The sequence below is a fragment of the Etheostoma cragini genome, chromosome 8 (assembly GCF_013103735.1).
Source record: "Etheostoma cragini isolate CJK2018 chromosome 8, CSU_Ecrag_1.0, whole genome shotgun sequence".
Taxonomy (NCBI): Eukaryota; Metazoa; Chordata; class Actinopteri; order Perciformes; family Percidae; genus Etheostoma; species Etheostoma cragini.
The window spans coordinates 24,569,946-24,596,471 of NC_048414.1; the positions used below are offsets into that span (position 1 = coordinate 24,569,946).

Below are 26,526 nucleotides of genomic sequence, written 5' to 3' on the forward strand. Positions count from 1 at the left end.
CATTTGACTCACATAGTCTGTTAATGTTACCGAAAGACTTCCAAACGTGACAAAGAAAAAAGAGAGGTGTTTGATGGCTTTACGTCATAGGCTGACCAGGGCAATGCCATTTGGGGAGGGGCCGCTCACTGAACCTCCTATATTGCTGAAAATTCTAGACATGGTTATGACAACGCATTAGTCCATTAGTACTTTTTGATTAGCCTGTGTTTGTATTAAAACAGGAGGCTGCTGAGGCCCGCCGTACATGTTGAGCAGATGGCTGCACAGTTTGACCCGCAGGCAACGGCTGCCAACCAGGTCGCCGGATGGTATTGCTAAGAATTTGCAATGTATAACTATTATCAAACTGGCCCCCATGGCCTCCAAACACTACCAGCCCGAAAGTATTCATAGTGCACAGTTTGAATTGTTTTTTTCTTTCTTGAAAACTAATCAAATCTCTGAGGAAACACTTAATTGTGTTTGGTGAGGAGTGTTTCCAAAAAGTCACGTTTGACTTGATCATACTTTTTTATAAAAATGCCATAAAGTTGGAGTACATACTGGGTCATTAATAATTCCCTTGACTTTAGCTAAAGTGGAACCATCAGGGATTATCATTTGGATGTTGGCATTAAAGTTGTACGACACTAAATAGAGTACAGAGGTGATTAACGGAGCTTTAGACAAGCTGTACACCTTTTTTGTGTATTCTTGCTAACTAATAACAACTGCTAAAATACTGTCTTGGCGTATGCAATAAAGAGTGTCGTACACCATAGTTTACATTATTTAAGATAAAAATCTCTGATAAACCTCTTTATCATGTGTGTTGAAACAATCACATTTGCCTTCCTGTAGATGTTATCATCACCCCTCTTCATCTCACACGGGTTTGTGAAATCAGAGAAACAGGTTTTCTTACCTCATTTACTTTGACAGCATTGTAAAACCAAAGCCTTGGCTAGTATATTGCTTTTGCTGTAGTGACAGTAAGGAGAACACTGGGGTCAGCCGCAGTTCAGTACTTTTCCGGCCTTATGGGACAATAAAATATATGTAGAGCGTTTTCATATATGGCCACTGTTTATGTGAGATAAGATTTATCTCAGATAAGATTTATCTCACATGACTCAAACTCTCCTTTGAGACAACATGAAGCCTACAAAAAAACAATGAGTCCAACACGTCAGGGTTTCATAATAGTTTTACAAGTTGTGATTAGGAAAACATGATACGATATCAGAGATTTATTAGAATCCAGTAAGTGAGCAATAAGAAATGTTTTTTACAACAAAGAGTCAGTACAATATCTCCTCTGGCCTTGTTTGTATCTCAATAATAGTCTAATAAAAGTATTACTGACGTTGATGGTCAGGTCAAATCATTGTGTGGAGTTATTTGTTACCATAAGCTTTGAAGATGCAGAGTATTGAAAAAAACTGGAATTCTGACCTGTTGATGCCACTAGATGAAGTTAGGAGATCAGAACAGTTATTACAATTGATCCTGATAAGAGCATTAATATCTAAGCCACAGTTAATGGCAAGAGATAGAGATTGATGGTGCTGCTAAATGAATAGTCAGGGGACCACTTTGCTCTTATTGCCCGACCTATCTCCACAGCGCTGGGAAGGTCTGGCCAGTCCATACAGCATGTCTTTATTGGCACTTCTTTAAACCAATCACAATCTTCTAGGGTGGTGTAAAGCGCCAGAAAGAGCAATGGTGCCTCTGCAAAACCAAGAAGGAACTTGTTTTGGTGGAACATGTACGTTCAAAAGTTGTTTTAGTCGTGCGAGAGAACCTCAGTATTTGACAGAACTATTTGAGATTGAGAATTTGAGATTTGAGGAGCAGTTAACCATAGTCCTCATAAATTGACCAGAGTTTATAATGTCAAGGGATCAATCTAAGGGATTACCGACTTTACCAATTATCAATTCAGGTCTTAAATGTTACGTAAGGCTCTAGCTAGGAGATTGGAACAATTATTACCTCAAATGGTTTATTTGAATCCGGAATGGATTTGCACAGGGAAGACAGGGCTTCCATGATACAAAGAGGTTGTCCAATATTCTCTTTGAAAAGTCTGCCCCCCCCCCCCGACAACTCTGTCATGTCACTGGAGGCAGAGAAGACCTTTGACAGGATAGAATAGCAAAACCTATTTGCCCTGCAGAGATTCCGTGTGGGTGTGAATTTACTCAGATTGGTTCAAGTTTTGTTCTCCACGTATTCAGCAGATACAGTAAGGAAAAACAAATTCCTTAAAAGAAAAAAATTTAATTTTTAAGTCTAAAATATATGTACTACACTTCAAGAAAAATCACCCTCATCCACATTTGTGGCCAGCAGCCACTTAATCCATCCAGCCTGTTTTAAAGATTATTCAGCTGCCTAGTAAAACATCCTGGTATTTTTGGTAGTACTGGCAGGTGACGTGAAATAATTGCTACTGGTAATTGTTGTCTTCTTGATGTAATGTCTTGAATATGTTTAAGGGATTCATCATCTTCTCCCCACTGGACTGTAATTGATGGAGATAAATAGAAACAGATGGCAGTGGCTAAAGTGGCTACCAAGGCCTAAATTAATCTAAATTATGCCTAGAGGCTACACCTGGGTGAGCCATTTTCCAAATCCTATAAACTTAAAGCTCTGACAGACTGTGATGATCTGTGAAAGTAAATGAGCATGTAAGACAGTTTAACATGTAGGCCATAGCCTATGAATCTCTGAATTTTCTCACGTTTATATGTCTAGGCCTACTACTTAACATAATTGAGAGCAAGGTAGCCCACTCTAGTGAAAAGAATTGAGTAAAATTGTATAGGCCTACTGTGATTTGTGAAGCTAATTCTGTATGAAATATTTTAAATGGGCCTGATTTTCTTTGTCATGGCCCTACTGTAAAGTGTGGGTTTGCATCGCTTTAACAATTGGTATTGGCTACAACTCCTAAAGGTGATTTTTCCGACAAATTTAAAGGCAGCATGGTGAGACGCTCTCTGGTCACCATAGCAACGACACGCCGTGCGGTAGCTACACAGCCAGTTTTTGCCCTTTCCGACTCTTTTATCGCAGAACTTTGTTTTAAACCTTAATAAATCAATATTTTTGCGCTATTAGTGAACAACAATTGAAGAGCTGCTGTTTCTAAGTTGTTCGGGCAAAAGTACAACAGGAGGGTGACACGACACAACATTGGTGCGCCGAAAATGCCGTTGCTGGTAACAGACTATTCTTGGACACAGACAGACTCGACGGTTATCATAAGTTTGCCTTTAAAAGGAAGGAAAGTTGAGAAAGTGGATATCATGTCTACAGAAGAATACCTCAAGGTAAAGTTAGCTTACAATGACAAACGTTGTGGAAGCTTTTAATTGTATGTCGCTGTCACGTGACACGTTCCACATTCGCTTTGTCATGCTCGTAATGGTAACACTAGGTAGAAATTCACGAATAAAGAACATAAGAAGGATGTAACGCTAGTTAAGCATATACTGTAGCTATCTATATAGCTAGGATATAACGTTAGCATTACATTTATTGGTCGTTAGCTAGCTAAATATGCATTTTAAACAAATGTACAGTAATTGTAAGAGCACGAATTTGGGGTATTTATCGCCATTTACACATTTATATGTTTTCCACTTTCTCTACTGCACAGGTTCATTATCCTCCATATCTGTTTGAAGCCTTTCTGTTTGAACCTGTTGATGATGACAGAAGCACAGCTAAGGTTGGAAATGGAGTTGCAATCATCAGTTTGTCGAAGAGGACCAATAAAGTGTGGGAGCATCTGATGATAACTACACGTAAGAGCACATGAATGAGCTTCTAGTCATTTTTCTCAACAGTAATACAAAACATCAATGTCATAGATCTACGAATGTACATCATTTTTTGCCGGATGTCCATCCCCTTCCACTTTCTTTGTGTTGGCATTTCTAAACTCTGGTCCAGTTAAGTACTATTTTAACTGCACCTCTCTCTGCAGCGTACATCCAGACAGCTAGCTAGACTATCTGTCAAATCAGAGTTTTCTGTTGCACAACAAAAAAAAACTTTTGAACAAGCACATATTACACCCAAACAAATTCCTTCCTGAGGCTACTTTGCAGAGGCAATGATATTGCTTCTGGTGCTTAGTACCACCAAAGACAATTGTGATTGGTTTAAAGAAATGGCTATGAAGCGGACAATGTTTTTGTCTGTTGTTCTGGAATGCTGTGTGGACTAGCCAGACCCTCCTCCGTATCGCTGGGAAGGTAGGTCTGGCAATGCATAGTCTATATCCTCGCGTTCCACCTCCAATATCGCTCCGATGCTGCAGGAAATTCTGCCGGATGCATCTCTTTTCCGTTTCCTTCCGCGTTCTTTGTGTTGGTATTTTAAATTCTCTGAGATAGTTATATGCCTTTGGACCATCCAGGTGGAGAGTGATGGCAAACTCCTTCTGGGGAGTTCTCTTGTTTGGCTTTGTTTTGACAAAGACTATCCGAATATCTGAAATTCAATTAGCACAGACTAAGTAGTAAGTTCCCTTGAAATAATATCTGGGAAGTCTAACAAAGATGGCAAAATTTAAGAATTAGATATAAATAAAATCTAAGTTTTATTTTTATTAGAGTAGAAATCAAGTCTCTCTTTCAGCTCTTCATTTACAAGGTTCTTCCCCTTTAGATCCTGCAGAAGACCAAGTAATGTGTTCCTTGCCCTTCGTTCTCTGTTCTTGATCTTCCTCATCTCTCACTCCAGACGCTCCATCCTAGCCAAAGCTTCACTGATTCTGGCCTTTAGATCAGTGAGAGAGGCAGGTAATCCATAGGCGTCATCGTTGGGTCTAGTAGAAAGAAAGCTGAACATTGTTTTGAGTTAATGTGCAGGAACAACTGCATAGGTGGCCTACATTCTTAATCTCATCACCCCTCCTATCCGACAGCGTGTGTGTGTGTGTGTGTGTGTGTGTGTGTGTGTGTGTGTGTGTGTGTGTGTGTGTGTGTGTGTGTGTGTGTGTGTGTGTGTGTGTGTGTGTGTGTGTGTGTGTGTGTGTGTGTGTGTGTGTGTGTGTGTGTGTGTGTGTGTGTGTGTGTGTGTGTGTGTGTGTGTGTGTGATGCATATTGAACACCAGCATGTTTTATGTGTATAAGTGGGTGTAGTGTGACAGGGCAGAGTAGGCCTGCACAATATTGTAAAAAAACTGACATTTTGATATATTTTTCCCTGCAATATGAAATAAGAAAAAGTAAGTTTTAAAAGATGACATAAATACCTCAATTTGGCAATAATAAATTAAATAGAAGATAAAAATGAAAAAGGATCTTCTCTAATATTTAACTTTAATGCTTTACAAACACCAAAGAAAGTAAGTGCTGTGACTAACGTTACTCTTCTGAAGTAATTTTGGAGAGGGAAATTAGGTAGAAATACGCTGGTTGACTAGCATGACACCATTGTATTCATATAATACTATCAATCCCGGCTATGTGTGACAATGACAGCATGTCACATACACACGTTGCCCACATGGCTACCTGTCTTAAAGGAGAAGGGTCGGCCGGTAATCGGCATATAAAAGGAGAATGCTATGTTGCGATGTTGATGCTAAAACTCAATATTGTTCAGCCCTATCTGGCATGGTGATTTCTGGGTTTGGTGAGATGTGTTTTTCATTTCAAGATGGTTCCAAGTGGTACCTCTTTTGTCTCATTCTGGCCATGTCCGAGGGGCCCCTTTTTTATGTCGTCCAGGCCCTTCTCAGCAGATAATTTGTCTGGCAGGGGCCATTCAGTACTCTGTGTGACCTGCCTGTTCATATCACATTGGCTTGACATGGTACTTTTGAATGTTGGATCAAACACATTTGTTAAGCCTTTTGAGGCCCCCAGTGGCCAAACGCAGCAATTGGGTTCTGGCAGACATCCATATCTACACATGAGAGGTCATCCCCTGGATTCCCCTGTTCTCAAATGTTGGTACTCATTTTGTTTGATCAAAAGGGTCTTGGCTGCCAGACTATACAGATTCCTTTCCTGTATTGTGCATCAATTTCTGCCAGGAGTACCCAGACCCCTCAGCTCTTGATGGGATGATTTTCATACTTTTCACCACATCAACCAGCTTGGCGGTGTCAATCTGACATGGCCGGCTTGCTGTAGATTTGACACCCTAAGGTTTGGTTCTTAAATAGTTTAACAGACATCAGCAAATTCTCAGCTCAGAAGGGACCACTGGTTTTAGGACATAATCATTTTGGCTAAAAGTGTCCTATACTTTTACATTAAATGAATCTATTGAATGTGTTTCAGATGATAAAGAAAAAAAGAAGGAGATCAGAGAAAGGGCTCTGTTGACATACCAGGAAAAGCTTTTTTCAGAGTCCAGATTCAAGGTGGAAAAAAAGCATGCAGAGAAAAAATATGCATTAGAGATAATGATGAAGGTACAGCAGTAACATACAACACACTCCACTCATAACTCACATCACCAAGTGTCCAAAATAACCGTTGCAAATCTGCTGTGAAATCTAGAAGTACTTATATAGCATGTTTTACTTTATCTCAGCTTGAAAAGGAGGAAAGAGACAGTATCCAGAAAATGAAGGACAATGAGCGAGAGAAAACCACAGCAGAGTTGGCAGCATGGCAACTGCAACAGAAACAAAAAGCAGAGGAAGAAGCTCAACTCAAACTTCAAAGTCAGAGAGTCAGTCAAAACGAACGCGCCATGACAGAGAAGAAATGGACTGAAGGTTCTGTTGGAGGAACTATCAAACTGGGTAAGTAATTCCCTGTGTGATCAAATGTCCTCCTACACTAAGTGGTTTTGGTATGTTAATGAACAATTTCTTGCATTTAGATAAAAGAGGCATCAGTGAAGGGAAGAGCGAGAGAACAAAAGCAAACCTGCCTGCTCCAAGACTCACTGGAAACATTCAAGTCACGTTTAGCCCGCGAGTTTTCCCAACACCTCTCAGGGAATCAAGAGCGGCAGAGGAGGAAAACGTAAGAGTTGCCAATTTTCTTTCCTGTCATCTGCAGGGTGGTCAAAAATATCTGCATCAACCGCTAGGAATCAAGTGTAAAAGTGGTTGGCTCGCCTGGATAGCTCACCTGGTAGAGCTTGCGCCCCATGTACAAAGGCTCAGTCCTTCATCAACCGTCACATCGGCCGCAGGTTTGACTCCGACCTGCTGCCCTTGGCTGCGTGTCATTCCCTTTTTCCTCTTCAGCTGTCCAATATAATAAAGGCCTAAAATGCCCAAAAAATAATATTAAAAAAAATAATTGGTTCAACAACCAAAATCCTCGTACTTGATCATACTGTATCTCCAATTGTTTACCTTTTAAGTTATTTACTCACTGGGCACGTTTTTATCTATACAATTAATTGGCAAGTTAATAAATTAGTTTGAGGTGTTGAATGCAAACATTATGCAACATTATTTTTTTCAGAAACAAGGTTGATTTTTCTGAGCTTTTGCACCATAACTAAAGGGAGATCGGGTTTCTCTGACATGATGTTGCACCAGTTGTTACTGTATTAACATACTCTTTCATTTCTAATATCTACGTTTTGTAGCAGTGAACAGAACTGTTCTACTTGGCACTTATACAAGTGGCTTGTCTTAAGATGAAAAGCCTAAATAAATATACAGTATGGGGACAGGTGATGATTATTTTTGTGTGATTGTCAATAAATAATTGCAGAAAACAAAATGGATATTGGGAAAAGTGCCATTTAAATGCATTTAACAAATTACACTAATAATTAGCTTTTTTAACAGTTTTGGCATAACCTAAAATATACATAGCTTAGTTAAATCAGCTACTGTTACTTAACATGTGCAATGATTTCTTCCACCTGAACCAAGCAGTCCCGCCGCTTGCATGGATTTGTTTACATCTGGAAACCCGGCTCATCAGGGAGGGAAGATAGTCTCGTACTGTTCTATTGTGAGAACTGGAAGTTTTACAACCCTGCCCGCTCACTGAGATCCTCCCCAACAAGCCCACTGCATGTCCCTAGTGTGAACTTCAACACCTTTATGAGATTACTATAATTTTAATGTCCATTCTTTGTTTGTGAAGATGAAAGGTGCTTTAAATAAAATGTATTATTATTATTATAAGAGCTCATTATTAATGCAGATTGATAACAACAACATAATGACATGAATAGATTCTTCCTTGGAAGCAACATGCGTTGTGGATCAGCAATCCAGAGCTAGAGAAAACAAGACAAAATAGATCCATTAGTGATTTTGCCAGATGTTGTTGCTCAATGTATAAATAGAGAAATAATCTCTGTACACAGAACAACTTTTTTATGGGTATAATGATAACGTTTTTAAATATAAAACATTCCCGAAAAATGACATTTTTCTAATCAATGTTCTGCGTTAAGCTTTAATCCATATGCTTTGTGAGTGGAATTAAAAATAAGATTGCAATTTTTTTATAATTGAACCAACCAGTGGCTCAAAAAACAAGCTGAAGCCAGGCGTGCAGTAAACGCAGACGATAACGAGCTGAAGGACCTGAAAGAAGAGGAGAGGAACCCCGACTGGTTAAAAGACAAAGGAGAGTAAGTAAAATTAAGTCTGGTCTCAAAACTATTTAACAGTACTGCTTTTTTTCTCAACAATGGAATCACAAAATTTACTCTTTCCTTCAGCAAATATTTTGCAACTGAGGACTACATGAGTGCAGTGAATGCCTACAGCCTGGCTATCCGACTCAACAGAAAAATCCCAGCTCTGTATTCAAACAGGGCTGCTTGTCATCTGAAGTTGAAAAATCTTCACAAGGCCATTGAGGATTCCTCTCAGGTCTGTACTATTTCCATAGTAATAGATACATTGTTTTACATTATCTGTGTTCATCTGTATTCCACTGCATTTTGTAAAGTACATTTAATTAAAGCTTCTTTGTGTATGTTGGTATCCGGAAACTTGCAAATAGTAGCAAAAGATAACTTGGTTTATAATACTTGGAGATTCTGTACAAGGAGAGAGGCAAAATAAGTTGTGTCTGTTCACTGCTGGGTAGGGACATTGTTGTAAATTGAAATTCTACTCCTGAAGCCTCTATATTATTCTGTCTATACAGTTCATTTCTTCAATAGTAACTATGTATCATCATGTGTAATTTCATAAATACCATAATAAATGTCACAGTTTGATTTAGTCTCTTCTGTATTACCACCTTTGCCATGAGTTATGTACACATTGTTAATCATTCTCATAGAGAAGCTTCATCCAGCTTTTATGTAGAGTAAAGTAAACATCTGCCCACATGTGTCTCTACAGGCGCTTGATCTGTTGACTCCACCAGTAGTCGCCAATGCAGCTGCCAGAGCCAGAGCCCATGTCCGCCGAGGATCTGCTTTCTGCCAGCTACAGCTCTATGCAGAAGGTTTGAAGAGCAACTTAAATTCTTTTTTTTTCTTGGTTTTAACAGTACACTCACAATTAGATGAAGGCAACAATAATGCCTTGTGTTTAAAGAGTAGTTTGGGTATTTTTTATATCTAGACCCTGTTTTTCCATGCATTATTGTCTAAGAGACTAACAAAACTCTTTGAAATTGGTCCAGTATTGAGCAAGAAGCTGCGACCCGGACAATAGGGACTGTCAACTTTGGTCCACTAAAAAGGCTGTTTTTGCCCCTGACATGCTCTAATTGTCATTTGAAGTGTCTGAAGACATGATTGATAGGATCCCTACAGAGATAGACCGGTTAGTTTAAGAATAAGATCCTTTTTGTTTAACCTGAAACAGCCCCGAAATCACTATCACCAAACTCACCAGACTCCATTGAGATAAACAATGCTCTTAGCCTGTGTAGAGCCAGCAAGTGATTGGGTGAATGAAGGATTTATTTTAACCAAACCAGAGTGGTGATTGTTAATTTTGTTTCTGTGGACTTTGAATGATGTGTGTATACATGATAAAATTACGGTTTATTTAAATGGAATCTGGTGGTTCTTGGCAACAGCGATTTCGGCACTGTTTCATGTTAAACAAAAAGGATCTTAGTAAAAAAAAAAAAAACTTCAAGCTCTATAGGGATCCTTTTTGTAATGTTGTCAGACATTTAGAATAATAGTCTGAGCACGTCAGTGGTAAAACCATGGATATTGAACAATGTAATATCTATGGGATGGGTATCTATGGGATGTAGTCACTGAGACACAAAAACATGGTCAAGGTTTAAAAATTAAAAAGATACCCTTTAAAGACATAATGTAAGAGCAACACTACATCATTGTAGCATGTTTTTTTTAAATGATAACTGAATGGCTCAACAGTTGACCCTCTCCACCTTCTCTGTGCTGTCAGCTGATCTACCTGTGACATGTTTTTCAGGGCTACAAGACTACCAAGCTGCTCTAAAGATTACCCCTCACAACGAAGTGCTGCAGGCAGACACACAGAGAATCAAAGACATTATTCAAGGCACTGACCATGAGACTCAGTGAAACAGAATTATACTATATACATTATGTATGGCTGTTTTAGTCTTTGTGTTATTTGTCTATTATTCAATTATTTAATAAATGACAACAGAGAACCAATGGCTACAGATATGTAACTATGAGTCAAATACTATGTTCTATCACTGCTGTAGCCTTTGTGATTCAGAACTCAAGCTGTTACCTGCTGCTTTATTGGACATGGAAAAGCTAGGTGATTAATGTGTGTTTTACTGACAAATATAATGTAGAGCAGGGATCTTCAACAGGTGGTCCGGGTCCCTGAGTGGGTCCTCATAGTCAATACAGGGGGGCCCTCCAATTCATTGTTAATTTTTAAAAGTTGAAAAGTCTTCACAAGAATCCAACATATTATCAACAAATATAAATTCCCACTGCTTAATGGCCTATATGTAAGGTATTCACTAAGGCCATCCACAGATCAAGTGAATCCTAAGGATGTATGTTGGATGTATGTATGTAACATTAAAACATGATTTATAAAATCATGGCAACAATTAGATTATTTTAATATCTTAGCACTATGCACTAAAAATATATGTAGAAAGGCTTTAGGCCGCCCACATGTGATTGTAGGCTCAGTTTTAAATGCAACTTAATTTTAAACAATAGTGGGTCCCTGATGTGTTTCTGTTTCATTTAAGGGGTCCTTGGCTTAAAAAATGTGGAAGACCCCTTATGTAGACTGCATGGAAGACAGTAGATTAGTGGACGCACACTCCCCTCTTGTGGTCAAATGTTGCAGCTCCTAAAACACTGACTCACAGTTGGTGGAAGTAGTTAAGTTAACCCTTTTGTTGTGTAACGTTTGATAATAAACATCCATTTCATTCAAGTCATTGACAAAAGAGTTGCTACAAAGCTAATTAAAGGTGCCCTGCCACGTTTTTACTTTCATTTTTTGAAATATGTTAGGTCCATATGTATTTGTGTCATGTTGTGAATGTTAAAATGAACTGCTACCTCCTCTGTCAGCTCTAGTCACTAAAAAGAAATAATCGGAGAAATCAGGCCAATTACAAAAGCTAGTCAGTCGGATGTCATGTTGCCTGAGCTCATTACTATTCATGAGCTCGCCCAGTTTTGCTAGGTAAAGGATGCTGATAGCCAGGCTCTCATTGGCTAGCTGTAGCCAATTAAAGTCAAACAGCCTAGAATGTTTAGATTAATGAGAACTGGCATAAATTGTCTTTCTGCAGGCTTTCTATACCCCGCTAGAATGGCTTGAAACAAGGTAAGCACGGCATTTTGTCCACAAAACATGTTAGAGTCTGTGGTAGAACTTCAGACATTGCCACAAAGTAATGAAATACATGTGGCAGGGCACCTTTAAGACTATCAGCTCCATACAGCTCTCTCTATACTTCTCGGTATGGCTCTGTTCAGAAGATGAACAGACATCATAGGGGGCGGGTCAAACCATCACCAATCAAAAAGAAACTGCTGAGTTCAGTGATACGTCACACAAGACACTACCTTCAATGGGTCACCAGTTATGAAAGGGGCGTGGTTTAATAATAGACAAACCATCAAAGTAATTAGGAACTGTCTGCTGAGTTCAGTGATACCTCACACAGTGGTTCAAATATTTTGAAAGAGGGCGTGGCTTAGGCATAGGGGGCAGGTCAAAGTAGATGGGGCGGCTCAGTATCACATGTAGACCACACATTGTAAGAATTTGAATTAGAATATCTTTATTGTCATTGTAACGAAACAATTAAATAAGGTGCAGTCCATGTCAGTGCCAAAAATCTATGAGGTAATATATTCAGTACTTTAATAAATACATACATTAAAAATGCTACTACTGCATACAAATGCTGTACATACATGTTTTTAGCATACATATAATTGCTAAAATGGGAGACACACTCGTACAGGCATCCACAATTAAAAATTGCACATAGCCCCATTGAAGTAACAGAGGTGGGAACTATAATTTAGCAGTATTATTCAAAGCATTTAAGGCTGTTGGGTAAAAGCTGTTTTGCAGTCTGTTCTCATGTGTGACCGGGGTGAGATGAGTCCTGTCCGATGATTGATGAATGATTTTCTGGGCTGCCTTTATGACCCTCTGGAGCTTTTTCCTCTGCCACAGTGCAGCTTGAAAACCACACAAAGAGGCAGCATGACATGATGCTCTTAAATGAGCAGTGATAGAAGGGTACCAGCATTTTTTCGGGGATGTTGTTTCTCTCAGGAAGTAGAGTCTCTGCCGGGCTTTCTTCAGCTCCGTGGTGTGGGCGCCCCAAATCAGGTCCTCCATAATGTTACATTTCATGTAAATCAGATGATGTTTGTCATACAATGCTGATTTCCTGTTGCCAGTGAGGGGGCGTTATGACCAAAAGTAAATTTTGGCCTATAAATGTTTTCAGGCCTGGACCCAAATTGGACAATATACAGTAAAGTTACAACTTCTTCATCCATCAATAAATGCTCAAAATGGCCGCCACGCCACACCCACATCATTGGACGAAAAGTTTTGCTTTTAATACATTTTCATCACTAAGGTCTTTAGATGACACAGACCAAATTGGAAGTTGATAAGAAAAAAATCTCTAGGAGGAGTTTGTTAAAGTATAGCACCTTAACTTTTAGGCCTACTTCATGTGCGACATGTGGAAATGGCCAAAATTGCACTAATTTCGAAGTTTCAATTCAAAATGGTGGACTTCCTGTTGGGTTTAGGGTTATGGCTCCTATGAGCTTTTTGTACGTCTTGACATGATACGTATATCTAGCGCATCCCGTTTACTACAGGGGCTGAATTTATTTATCAAGCAATACAATTTTGTGCGTCTGTTCCCAAAACAATTAAAATACGTAAAGTTTTACCAATCTTGATGCAACCGCCAATTCTGGTGAGTTTTTCAGTGTGTTTAGCCCCTCGAAAAGGCGAAAAGCCGGGAAAAGAAAGAAGAATTCTTTCACTCTCAATAGGGGCTTCACTGCTGTCGGTCCTCGGGCCCTGATCAGTAGGCTTTGATTAATATTCTTCACATAACCTGGTGGAAGGTAAAGTGTCTTGTTTACGCTGTGGTGGGAGGTAAATAAGTGCGTTTACTCAAGTGCTCTACCTAATCTGAGTTACCTTACTTCACTACATTTTGGAGGGAAAGTTGATTGATTGATTTTATTTGACCTCTTAAATATAAAAATTTGAAACAGTACTCTGTGTCATACATTAAACCACAATACCACAATACTGCACTAAGTGCAACCTGCACAGTTGGTCTATTTACATTTTATCATATTGTTTGAGCAGTTGCACATTTTTTGTATTCTCAATTTGTGCATATTCAAATGTTTTTTTTTATTTCATCCAATTATTTCATGTATATTGTATGTATGTATATTGTATCTAAGTATTTCATTTATATTTATATTCTGTGCTGTGTGACTGATTTTGCTGCTGCAACACTGTAATTTCCCATTTTATTGGGATTACTAAATATCTATCTATCTATTTATCTGTCTTAAAATACATAAATAGTTAGCAATGTCACAATAATGCCCGAAGACTTAACTTCCATTATCGTCCCTAAGGGCAGGGGGAGAGGACAAGTGGCAGCAGATCACACATCAATCAGTTATCATACTTAAAACAAATTCATCCGTGTTATACAAAAAATAGGCAATGACTGATTCGCACCTAAGCCTTACTTTCAAACCTTAAAACTGCATGTGATACGGACTGTCTTGAATGTTCCAGGTAACAGATTCCAAAAGGTAGTTCCAGCACAAAGAAAAGACTATTTGCCCAGATTAGTCTTAGATCTGGGGCGTACAAAATATGTTGAGAAAAATAATTTCTCAAATATTTGGGAACATCTCCATAAACATTTTTTTGTGCCATACCCAGCTGCATCTGAGACACTTGATCCTCAACTTTCACCAACCCCACCCTTTCAAAGCGGGAAGTTGTAATACTCTACTTTTATATGACAGCTATAGTAACTAGTAACTTTTCAGATTAAGATTTTAGTAAAAACCTACAATACACTTCATCAATACACTAAATCAAAAGCTGTTGTTTGTACTGGGCACCTTGTCATGTTACAGATGTGTGTGAAGTGCTGCAGTTGAACCATCGGATTGCCCATCAGATAGTTTCATTTAAATAATCAGCCTGAAGAAGTCAAATGATCCAACATTCAAACAAAAAGCAAAGTAGAAAGAAAGTCCCAAAATGATCCATTTGAGAAGCAGACCTTTGTTTTATCTCACAATTCGTCTGGTGACCCTTTGAAGGGGCACTGCCCTTAGATTGGGAACCACAGGACTAAATAAATACATACAACATAATTTAGTTCAAACATGCTTCACTTCAATCTACAACACTAAAATGCTGCTTACACATTATTGCTTCAGTGTTAAAAATGTTTTACTATTGCATATGAATATATTAGTCACAGACTTATATATTACTTAATAAGTATTTAATATTAACAATATTAATACGTACTCTTACTTTTGATCATTTTTTATATCTTGCTCATAATATTCTGTGATTTTGAATACTTTAAATCGTACACTATTTACAGTAATAGAGTATTTTTTACACTAATGTATTGGTACTTTTATTTTAAGTAAAGGATCTGATTACTTCTTCCACCAAAAACACATCTGTGTTTGTTGTTGAGGGATAGAAGATGAATGTCAACAGATCTAGACACACGTTACATACACTCACTACCCATCCTCGCTGCAACCCACTTACTCGGTCACGCAACATTTTATGACACTTATTTCAGATTGAAGGGATTTGGAAATTGCGGCTTTTCTTTGTCAACAGACTTTCTGTGAAGGACCTTTTTTGTTTTGAATCTGAAGTGCAAATTGAGGTCAACTGATCAGACCACACAGTGGGTCAGGAGGACCCAGTGCTGCTGGGTCATGGGAAGGATGGTGTCAGTCCCCAGATGATTCTGGAAAAGTGGAGGTTTTGTGCTTTATTCTGACCCAACGGCTCTGTTATTAGCGGCTGGTTCAAACATGCTGTCCCAGGCTTTTTTGAATTCCTTTAGAATGACATTATGCAGACTCAAAATACAATGCCGGTTATGCAACAGAGTGTACTAGCTTTAAAATGTGGGTCTACGGACAAGATTTTTTGTAGTCCACTGATCTAAGCAGATCAGAGCGCCAATCCGCACAAACATGTGAGTGTGAATGTGAAGTAGCACTTGAAGACCTCGACCGCACACCATGCAGTCTGTCAGCGGACACAATTGAAATCTGTAAACACCATGCAAAGCCGCTTTTCTTATTCTTTCTTCTACCAATTCTTTTGTTTTGTTTTTGCTAATCTCCTAATCAAATGTGCCGAGAGCGTTCCAAAGAATTACGAATAGTTGAAATTCAGCGTCAAAAGAATGGCATCATTTAGATGCTTTGATTTGTAGTGGAGTTGCATTGTGGCAGGGCTGTTTGAGTGAATGATGGTCGGTGAATGACTTCTCCAAGCATTTGAAAAGATAAACACATCATAGTTGAGCGACAGAGTTGAAGTGTTATTGTAAAAGATTATTGCAAGTCTTTGAAATGGAGCCAATAGCGATGCATGCTGGGAATTCAGTGGACGACTTAGCTGTGGTGTGAAAAGTAGAACATTTTGATTACATTTTATACTGATAGGTGTCTAAAGCAGGAGGAAAAACACAATTGCTTTGTTTTTCCTTTTATATATATATACAGTGGGGTTTAAAAGTTTGGGAACCCCTGGCAAAAATTTGCATTAATGTCCATAAAGAAGCCAAGAAAAGATGGAAAAAAAACTCTAAAAGGCATAAAATGACAGATTAGAAACGTAATTTAGTTCAAACATGCTTCTCTTCAAGCTACAACACTAAATTGCTGTTTACCCATTATTTCTTCTGTTAAAAATGTATTACTATTACAAATGAATATATTAGTCACAGACTTATATATTACTTAATAAGTATAAATGACAGATTAGAAACGTAATTTAGTTCAAACATGCTTCTCTTCAAGCTACAACACTAAATTGCTGCTAACACATTATTGCTTTGGTATTAAAAATGTATTACTATTGCATATGAATATATTAGTCACAGACTTATACATTACTTAATAAGTATTTAATAGTAACAATATTAATAAGTACTCTTTTGCTGGTCGACTTAGCTGTGGTGTCAAGAAAATTGGCATCTGCCTGGAAAGAGATGTCTGGAAAGACCAGGTGATGTCAGAAGACAACCTCTTCTACGTACTCACCACAACAATCAGCTTTTAAAGTTTACAAATGAACATATAGACAAGCCTGATGCATTGTGGGAACAAGTTCTGTGGACCAATGAAGTTAAAATAGATATGTTTGGCTGCAATGACCAAAGGTACGTTTGGAGAAGAAAGGGCAAAGAATTTAATGAAAAGAACCTCTGTCCAACTCTGTCTGCATCTTCCAGCCATCAGTTGTTTTTTAATCTGTTTCTTGGGCAGAACTTATTTTTGAGAGGACCACTGTATTGTGTATTTTTACATGATACAACTTTTAAAACTGTTCATGCAAGTTTTTACATTAACAATTTATCAATTATCTAATGTGTAGATTTGGAGGTGTACTTGAAGTAACGAACCCCCAGAGAATTATCACTAGACCTTGCAGTATCCCTCAGATCTATATCTACAAAGCAATTTAGCACCTTTAAGCTTATCAATATTAGTTGTGCTTTATGTGGTTGATGTTGGAGGGGTCATTAGGATGGGGAAATCAACTCACCAGTTTCCTGCTGACTCTGTTAGCCTAGCTGGTCAGAGTTTTTAAATGTTAAAATCAGATTAACCACAGAAGAAAAGGTGATGATGTCTATGAGCTACGACCTATGGCTACGATCCCAACTACATGGAAAATAAAGACCATCTCTGTGTCCATCTCCATCACTACATCAGAGAGGGCCACTTCTTTGCTGGGCATCCTGCTGGCCAGCAGGAGGTGGTGGCTCCATGCCTCCGCGCCTGCGTCGGTTTCAGCATGAGCTTGGCTGAGATTTGGCTGAGACTTGGCTGGAACCTGGAGTGCTGGTGCCATTCCACCGGGTGACAATACACAAGTCGAAGGACCTGATGGGATTACATTTTACTGGAATTGTCCCCGGTCCAATTTCATGTGATGAGGGCGGAAGGTTAGTGGCTCGATCCCTGGCCCTGCAGTCCTTGGGCAAAACACGGAACCCTGAATTGCTCCCAATGCTGTACCATCAGAGTGTAAATATCTGTGAATTTTTTTTGGAAGAGCAGGTAGTACCTAGTATTGCAGCCTCTGCCCTTTGATTGCTTGTAAACTACCTGTCCAGCAATGATCAGCAGACAGAAAGTAGGTATCTGGCAGCTAAAGAACCAGATCATTTTGTGGAGACCAAAACCGAACTAAAAGCAAAGTGAATATTGGATTCATCAGGTCAGCTAAAATGTGGCTGAATGTGTAAATCAGCAACTATTTGCCTATCACCTATACCTGTCACCTCTTAACTTCATAACTGTGGGATATACTATTTTTTTATGTATTAACATTCAGTTGTGGAGGACTTCAAAACCTATTAGAGCGGAATATGTTATGACGGTAGTGTTATTCAGTTTTTCTTTGGGTGTTTTCAGGTACACAAGTGTAAATGTTGTCAATTGTAAAGTATACTTTCTGGGTGGCCGGGTTGGCTCATTTGGTAGAGCACATATAAATGGATGTTTATGCCTTGAAACAGAGGTCTAGGTTTTCTTTTGTCTTTAGCATACAGTATATTTTTTAAATAAAAATAGACAAATTTGAAAAACGGTTGTAAATCTACTTAGCACAACATAGTCAAGTAAAATGTAATTTCCCAACAACCCAATTGTGGCTAGTGAAAATGCTGAATGGCTAGTAACTTTAGAAAACCACTAGCCGCAGTGGCTGGCAAGCAAAAAAAGCTAGTGTCAAGCCCTGGATGTCGGTGTTAAAATGTCAAATATTCTATGCCCTAACAGATAAAACTAATCTTGGATATATAGATATCAATATATCTCTATAAATACAGAGACGTATATTTAAAGGGGCTCTGTTTGTAAATAGGGGTGTGTGTTTCTGCATGTGCATGTGTGTGTGTGTGTGTGTTAGTGTGTGTGTGTGGGGGGGGGCTCAGACTGACTCCCACATATTGTTGTGTGTGCTCTGCTTGATTGGCAGGTGGTCGGCCCTGTTGGCTGGGTGCTGGATCTGACTGACCAGTATCATATGGAGGTCTTTATCCCTGCACGCTGAGCAGGACACACACTGCTGCTTCTGGACACTACTCTTTAACCCATTTAACACACTTGAACAAAGGCAGTTGACCCCCATGTATATGTTCCTGCACCATACAACAGCTTGGAATTTAACCAGCTCCTGGGGCCCAAAGTTAGGGCCAGTTGGCCTCTACATTGTGATTGTATTTTTTCATATATAAAGAAGGAAATATATGATTTAATTTGAACAAATTGTTCCCCATGAATAGAAAACAACATACCGCAGATTTATAATTTAATTTGCATCTCATTGTGTCCACCACAGTATCTCTGTGGTCCAGGATGTGGTTTGTCTATCCTAACAACAAAATAATAAAATAACATTTTCCCGATCACAATTCATTATCTTTATTTTACCTTATTTTATTTGTTTTGTTTTTGTCAGACGAGGTCAGTGTAGGTGCACCTCCATTACATACTGTATAATGCCCTTTTAAAATTGATGTTGCATGTTATATGTGATATGCTACCAATTTAATTCAAAATGAATTTCAATTCAATTTTATTTATAGTATCACATCACAACAAGAGTTATCTCAAGACACTTTACAGATAGAGCAGGTCTAGACCACACTCCAGAATCCACAAGGACCCAACAGTTCCAGTAGGTTCCTAACCAGATAAATGCGATTGCAATATTTACTCTTTCTTTTTGTACGCTCCACTACTGTATGTTCACCAGCTTGTCATCAACCTTGTCTGCTGTTTGGTACTGGGCAGGTAGTGTACTGTGGGTTTATCAGAGCTTTTTCCCTGAAAACAGATGCCTGCTGCTGGAAATGAGGTTGATGAGATTGCTGAGAGTTGAGATTGAACCAAAACAGTCAATTTGCGGGGCATGCAACCAAAGAGTTGCAAGATGATAAAATGCTCCAAAGAGCTAAGAAGAACTACAGAGTCAGGTGAAAAATCTCTGTGAGTCACCTTACACATACTCATGTGTCACATGGTTCATATAAGTTCAATTGATTACTGCAACATTATTAATTTTTTATAAAAATCCATTGAGTCAGCATTATTTTAGTGTATTCTATTTTATAAGCAATTTAGATTAACTAGTAAAAACAAGGACATCACGATATGAGGAAAATATCTAATTGTGATTATTTTGACTGATATTGCGATATGATTCACAATATTGGAGGGAATTATATTTTTGTATGGCTACTCTCATTTTCATTGAAAACATTAAAATAAAATAAAAGATAAAATAAAAATGATAATAGTGTGATTTTTGCAAAGATCTGCACCAAACAAAGATTTTTTTTTTCTTTAGTCTGTAGGATTGGATTTTTAGGCTGAGACATCTCTGCAGCGCCGCAATACTTCATTCAAAATAGTTTCACATATTTTGCACCCTGCGATTTGGATATTGCACCAGTCAATATTGCAACTTCGATTAAAAATGTGATTCATTGTGCAGCTAATAAAGACATGTATTTTACAAAGCTATTATTGGCAGTGTCTTAACGATAGAATAAATCTTTATATTATCAATTTCTGTCTATATTTTCCAATAGCACATTTTGCTATTTTAACAGCTATCACCCACAATGATGAAAGAAACATCATCCTTGTTGAAAACAACAATGTTGATCAACAGTGATAATGTCAACTTGCTGCAATAAGTCATAGAAACCCAAAACTACTCAGTGATCTTAACGTTGCCCCAGAAGATATAGATATTATGTTTTTTTATTAGTGTGAAAAACAATTGCACAAGTTCCTCTCAGATTTGGACCATCCTCCCTGCGTCCTTTTTCCTCTTCCCTCCCTTTCTGCTCAGCTGAATAACCACTAAAGGTAATTTAGATCATAATGACCCTGCACTATCCACACAAAACCTGATTAGACATGCAACCCTCTGCCTAATGAGCTGAAAAACTGTGTGCGCGTGCGTGTGTGTGTGTGTTTGTGTGTGTGTGTGAAATGTCTGTATTTTGCTCCTTTCGTCACAGCTCTGTGTGGTATCGCCTAACACACACAGAAACTAGTAACCGTGTAAAGACACACATCAGAAACCATGTGTTGTTGCATGTAAGTCATCTACATGCATGGCACTCGGGAGCAGACAACATCACAACCATCTGACAGAACCACTAACCACTAAGTGATCATATCCAGTGCCTGAAGTTAACTTTTGGGGATTTAAAAGTCCACCTGCCAGAGTTACTTTTTACGAGCCACTTTTTTGCCTCATAAAGGAGAAAAAAAGGAATTGCTGTGTCTCTATGATCCTATCCTGTCCTATTCGTGGTAGCCTACTCGTGGACATTGAGCATGCATCCACCCTGTGTGTTTATGTTCGTGCATGCGCCAGTTGCGGGGCGATTGGAGCAGCAGCCCTGCCCGCTGCAGCAAGCTGACAGAATTGAAAAAGCAGCAGCTTTCATCAAGTTTATAGTGAGAAATCGTTACAGTGTACATTGATGTTAAAATGTGTTCATGTTGCCAAGACGTCTTTCGCTGTACGTTGTGTTGGTAAATGTAAGACGTTTGAGTCACACACGTCTTGTCTTCATATCAAGAAATGAATTTGACCCGTTCTCGCTCCCGCTTGGTCAGTGGCTGCATGTGGGACTGATACGATTGTTGCGAGTAATGAAAATGCGATAGAGGGGCCCCGGCTGTCAATCAATGTCTTCCAGTGATGCGGGACCCTGATTGGCCTGATTACACGTCTGAACCACTCAATTCTAATTGGCTACTTGCCAATGTGGATGGTAGATTGACAGTGTTACCCGCAAATTGCAAAATTCACACGCATTTGGCGGGTGGTCGGGTGTTAATTTCAGGCCCTGGTCATATAATATCATATTTACACATTCAGCGGACACAAAATACCATTAGCCTTCACTTAGAGTTCTGTTTGTGCACCTGATTTGATTAGTTTCAAAGTTCACCCTCCTTATAGCTCTAGTTTGGTCTCATTCTTTAATGCTGTTACATGCTCCACATTCTTCAGTCACTCACGTCTTCTTGACAGGCAGCGTACAGTACACAAAAGTTCAAGTGAACATATTTTTTAATCCTGTCTTCATGTCCTCCTTGGCTACTAGTAACTGCCTGGAGGAGGGGTAGGGGTGGTGCGCGATCCTACAAGGCTTGTGTCAGGTGGATGCGCTGACAGTGTTGTTGTCATTACTTAGAATTCCTCATGGGGGCGACAGAAACTACGCACTACAGCCTTACATCAAATGATTTAGCTAGCTACAGTACAGGCAATTTCTTAGCGTTTCAGCCCTAAGATGCATATTATCCCATTAATGCACGTTACTAACTCAATTTCTTCTCTTTCCCGGAGTCTTGTACTCTCTTGCCCCCGGAGTCTTGTCCTCATCTCGCCCCTCTCCGCTCTCCTCCTATCACTTCCTGCAGGTGTTTCTGGCTCTGGAGCTGTGGAGTCTGGATCTGTGGTTGGAATCACCTGCTGCCTCCATGTTCCTGCTCGATACCCTCTGCTACAACTCTCCATGTCTCTCTCTCTGTCTGTCTCTTCTCTGTCTCTGTCTGTCTTTCTCTCTCTCTCTCTTTTTCTCTGTCTTTGTCTGTCTCTTTCTCTCAACCCCAACTGGTCGAGGCAGGTGACCGCCCACCCAGAGCCATGGTTTCTGCCTCTTAAAAGGAAGTTTTTCCTTGCGTCTGTTGCCTAGTGCTTGCTCTTGGTGGGAATTGTTGGGTTTCCGTGAATAACATCACAGAGAACAATCTAGTCCTGCTCTTTATGAAAAGTGCAATGAGATAACTACTGTTGTGATTTGGCGCTATATAAATACAATTGAATTGAAATGAAATAGTGTGGCGCATATTGATTTAGCATGGACATTACCCTTTCTCTATGTATTGTTTGTTGCTTAGTTGTTTAGTTATGTGAAAATGGAAGCTAACTTTCTTATATCAGCTTATTTAATTGTTTTGTTTCAATTCACTATGTAAATCTATTTACACCGTCTATTTTCTTTTTCTTATTTTCTTTTTGTCTATTTGTCTATTTTCTTCTTTCTCCCTTGTCAGCCCTCTTCCTGTCTTTCCTCTCTGCTCCTCCTCCCTCCTCCCCTCTGCCTTTCCTCAGCGATAATGAACTGCCTGTCTTGCCCATATGAGTCTGTTCAGAGAGTTTGTGAATGATAGACTAACCCCTTTCTAAATTATAGACTCCTAGGGGTCACCTTCTATCCCCAGGGGCTTATTGTGATTGCCCCACTCACAGCCTCTCTCAGCTGCACTTGACAGCCCATTGGTATAGTGTGTGAGTGTGTGTGTGTGTATGTGTGTGTGTGTGTGTGTGTGTGTGTGTGTGTGTGTCCTGTGTTTCCTCCCAGGTAGAAGAAGCACGCAGATCACTCCCTGCCCTCCAGCATGCCTCACTGCCTCTTTTATTGAGTCTCTCTCTGACTGAAAGGAGCCTGGATACTTAAATCCAACTGCTACCCACTCCCACCAACTTCCCTTCTCACCACATTTTCCAGGGAAGTGAGCAGCACAGTCACACAGAGACGGACGGGGAGATACTGGAAGAGAAAGAGAGTGTGCAATAAAAGTTTAAATGTAGCCTTGAAGGAATACAAAAAGGTAAACATATTGACGATAACACATGAAATAGCCTCAAAGGTATTGCAGAAATGTACACTGATACATGATAAATACACACTTTTGTAAAATAAAATTTGGTCCATACGATCAAGTACCTCTTATTTAAATTACCAGTAGGGGTAAAAAGCCCAGAAACTGAAGTTGAACATATAAAGATCCGATTATACTTAAATTGGTTTATGAGAACAGGGGAACTAGAGAGAAGAGCAAACAATTAAATTCCAATTCACACAGCACATAAGTAAGTGTCGTCTTATGAATAATAAACCAACGGACATACTTTTGGCGTGAATAACAAACGCCAAAGGACACCAAGAGTCCCAACACCAAGTATTACGTGATGGGGGACAAATGTGTTGGATGTATATAGTGAGTATGTTCAGAAAACTCTGCATGTCAGATACTGCTTGTCCAAGACAATAAGGGGACCATGATATAGTCACATCCTTTACACCTCAATGGTGTTGATACAGCCAGATAGAGAGAAGAAAGAAGTAGGAGACATCTTGTATCTAGCTTTTAAAATAATTTAAATATTTTGTAATCATAGGTCCTGGATTTTTAAATGAGAAAGACAAAGAAGTCAATTAAAGCGCTAGCTTCTCACACATAATCTCCATTGTCAGAGTTTCAGTTAGGGACACAACAAGCACGAATAGAGAGTGGCTGGCCTGGGTATTGGAGTTTTAAGATAGAGATATTAGCAGAAACTTACATGATCAATACATCAAGAATGTGTTAGCAAAGCCCAATAAACAATCTTTTATATCATCCTAAAAAAGAGGTAAGAAAAGGAGGAAAGATGTAAGGAAAGGACACAGCAAATTTGAGGAGACAGGAATGGAGTGTTTTGGATAATAGAGGAGCGAAAAGCCAAGACAAAGGCACTTGTAAATGTTTTCATTTACCTTTCACATTTAAGCAATGCATTATACTACTTTAAATGAGCAGGGTCTAATTTAAAAAGGCGGATTTAATCAGACTACGTTTTTTTAGGAGACCTCTCAGCACTTCTTTATTCTGCAACCATTTCTCCTTAACAAACCTTCCATGGACTTATAATCAGGAGTTAATTAGTCTTTTTATTAGCCATGAAGGAGTTAATTGATTAACGAGACATGTTAATAGCTTCATCTGTAAACAGCCTCTCATTTGCTTTCAGTATCCTCCTCTTCAACTCCTCTCTTGTCCCTCTCCCATTATAAACCTGACAAGTTTTTCAACACATTAAGCTCTGAACTCTCAGAAAGAAAGAAAAGGCTTGTTTAAAATTTCTCGGGGCGTTTTAATTAAAACTCAAGAAAGGTGCCTGGCTACTTCTTGCTGGCTCTCTCTTTCTGCCTTTCACATCTCTTTACTTTGGTCTTACCCCACTTACACTGCCCATACTCCTCCTGATCCACTTCTCCCGTCATCCTTTCTTCAGAGTGGCAGAAGGAAAGGCCCTATCCCTCCTTCAGGGATCCCTTGTGGCCTGACAGCTCTCACAATAAGAGCCATTAAATACAATGAGAGAGAAAGACGGTGCTCTAATTTAAATCCCCTCCTCCTCTGCCTCTTTACATCATTATGGTATTAGTTGTGAGCAAGACAGAGACACTGATAGAGAAGGGTGAGAAGAGAAAGAGACGGATGAATGTGGGACTTCAAAGTCCTGCTGCAGCGGCAGCACTTGAGGGAAATAATCAGCCAGGCACTCTGTTGGCTAAGGCTTGTATGTATAGAGCTCTGTGTGGCTTAGCAGGGCTTCATTGGCCGTATATAAAAACCTTCATCAAACTACAGTCAAGGGGTGAACAAAAAGGGAAAGTGAAATAAGGTGATGCTGGTTTCATTGCAGGTTTTACAGTGTTGTGCAAAATCCTCCCACATTGCAATGGAATGATTTCATCTTTTACACAACAAAGAAATAGGAGCTGCACAATGGGAGGAACTTTATATTTTTTTTATCACTTTTCCACTTTTAATGAAATTAATCATCAATGTTTCTTAACCCTCATGTTGTCCTCGAGTCAAATTGACCCATTTTCCTAACTCAGTGTTCTTTTAAATTACCCAAAACAACCTGATTGATTCCACACTCTGCTCTTTGGCAAGTACAAATCCCTACTTTCATTTATTTTGGGGTGTCTTATTTAATTTTATAGCATTTGAAAACAAATTGAAGTGTTTTTGAAATAATATGGAGTAAAAATTGACATATTACAGTCTGTGATTGTCCATCAACATCCATTCCTTCAATTGTAGTCTAAATAATTCGTAATTTCCACTTTTCTAACTCAAACATTAGGTACAATTTCCTATATTTGAGGTTTTATAAACACACATTTCAAAAATAACTGTAAAACTGAAGTTAATAAGTGTTGAAAAGATTAAAAAAAAGTGACAAACATTGAAAAAAAGCGTCAAAGTGTTGACATTTTTTTTTTTAAATCCCTAAAAATCCTTAACAAATTTTTTATTTTGACAACACAAGGGTTAACATATTAACGGAGGTGCATCACATTCACCAAAGAAAAAGTGCAACCTAACATAACATTTCTATCCACATTACTCAGTGACGATAATACCCAACTGTCTCGAAAGAAGGAGGAAATAAAAGTGAATTAAATCAGATAGAGCCATCATTTTTGATCAAGTTTGGATGATTGATAACCATTTTAACCTTTTCTTATAATTATGAGATCAGCATCTCAAAATTTGAAGATCTTTTTTCTCAAAGTACATCTCCTAATCTTGAGATACCTAAATCATGATTACAAGATAAGGCTTTTTGTGTGAAAGCTATACCATAGGTTCATGTTCTATACTAAAATGAAATATTTTAACATGGAGTTATATTTAATGTAGTCGGTTCCCTTATTTTTCATGTTTTTTCCCATGACTTTGGAGGATACAAAGTGGTTGCTGAAATGTTCAACAATGTGTAGCAGTGCTAACCTTGCTAATAGGAGTTGAGTGAAGTGTTTTACAAATGAGTCTGAAACTGGACTTTGCTGAAACGTGCTGTGGATTAGACTTTAGATGTTTAACAAAACTCGCTTTTTATGTGCTTTTCTGTCCCTCGGGAAATGGAGATGATGGAATTACGTCAAAATGCAATTGGTCACGTAGGATTGCCCTTCATTTCCTTTTCTCATTTCGATGAGAAAAGCAACAATTAT

At 38.8% G+C, this 26,526-nt stretch overlaps 1 protein-coding gene across 1 annotated transcript; it reads left to right on the forward strand.

Annotated features, from left to right (window-relative positions):
• The first annotated feature begins 3,000 nt into the window (after positions 1 to 3,000).
• On the forward strand, positions 3,001 to 10,497 carry dnaaf4 (dynein axonemal assembly factor 4). The gene is made up of 9 exons (XM_034878413.1): positions 3,001 to 3,326; positions 3,656 to 3,803; positions 6,298 to 6,431; positions 6,554 to 6,767; positions 6,848 to 6,993; positions 8,466 to 8,575; positions 8,666 to 8,819; positions 9,300 to 9,405; positions 10,359 to 10,497. Exons 1-9 carry the CDS (start codon positions 3,204 to 3,206, stop codon positions 10,469 to 10,471), a joined length of 1,248 nt encoding a protein of 415 aa, XP_034734304.1. The 5' UTR covers positions 3,001 to 3,203; the 3' UTR covers positions 10,472 to 10,497.
• The last annotated feature ends 16,029 nt before the right edge of the window (positions 10,498 to 26,526 follow it).

Bases quoted from the DNA above. Each gene is read 5' to 3' on its own strand.
- dnaaf4 (XM_034878413.1), top strand. From the start codon at position 3,204: ATGCCGTTGCTGGTAACAGACTATTCTTGGACACAGACAGACTCGACG. The intron at 3,804-6,297 runs GTAAGAGCACAT...AATGTGTTTCAG, and splicing joins GCATCTGATGATAACTACAC to ATGATAAAGAAAAAAAGAAG. The intron at 6,432-6,553 runs GTACAGCAGTAA...ACTTTATCTCAG, and splicing joins CATTAGAGATAATGATGAAG to CTTGAAAAGGAGGAAAGAGA.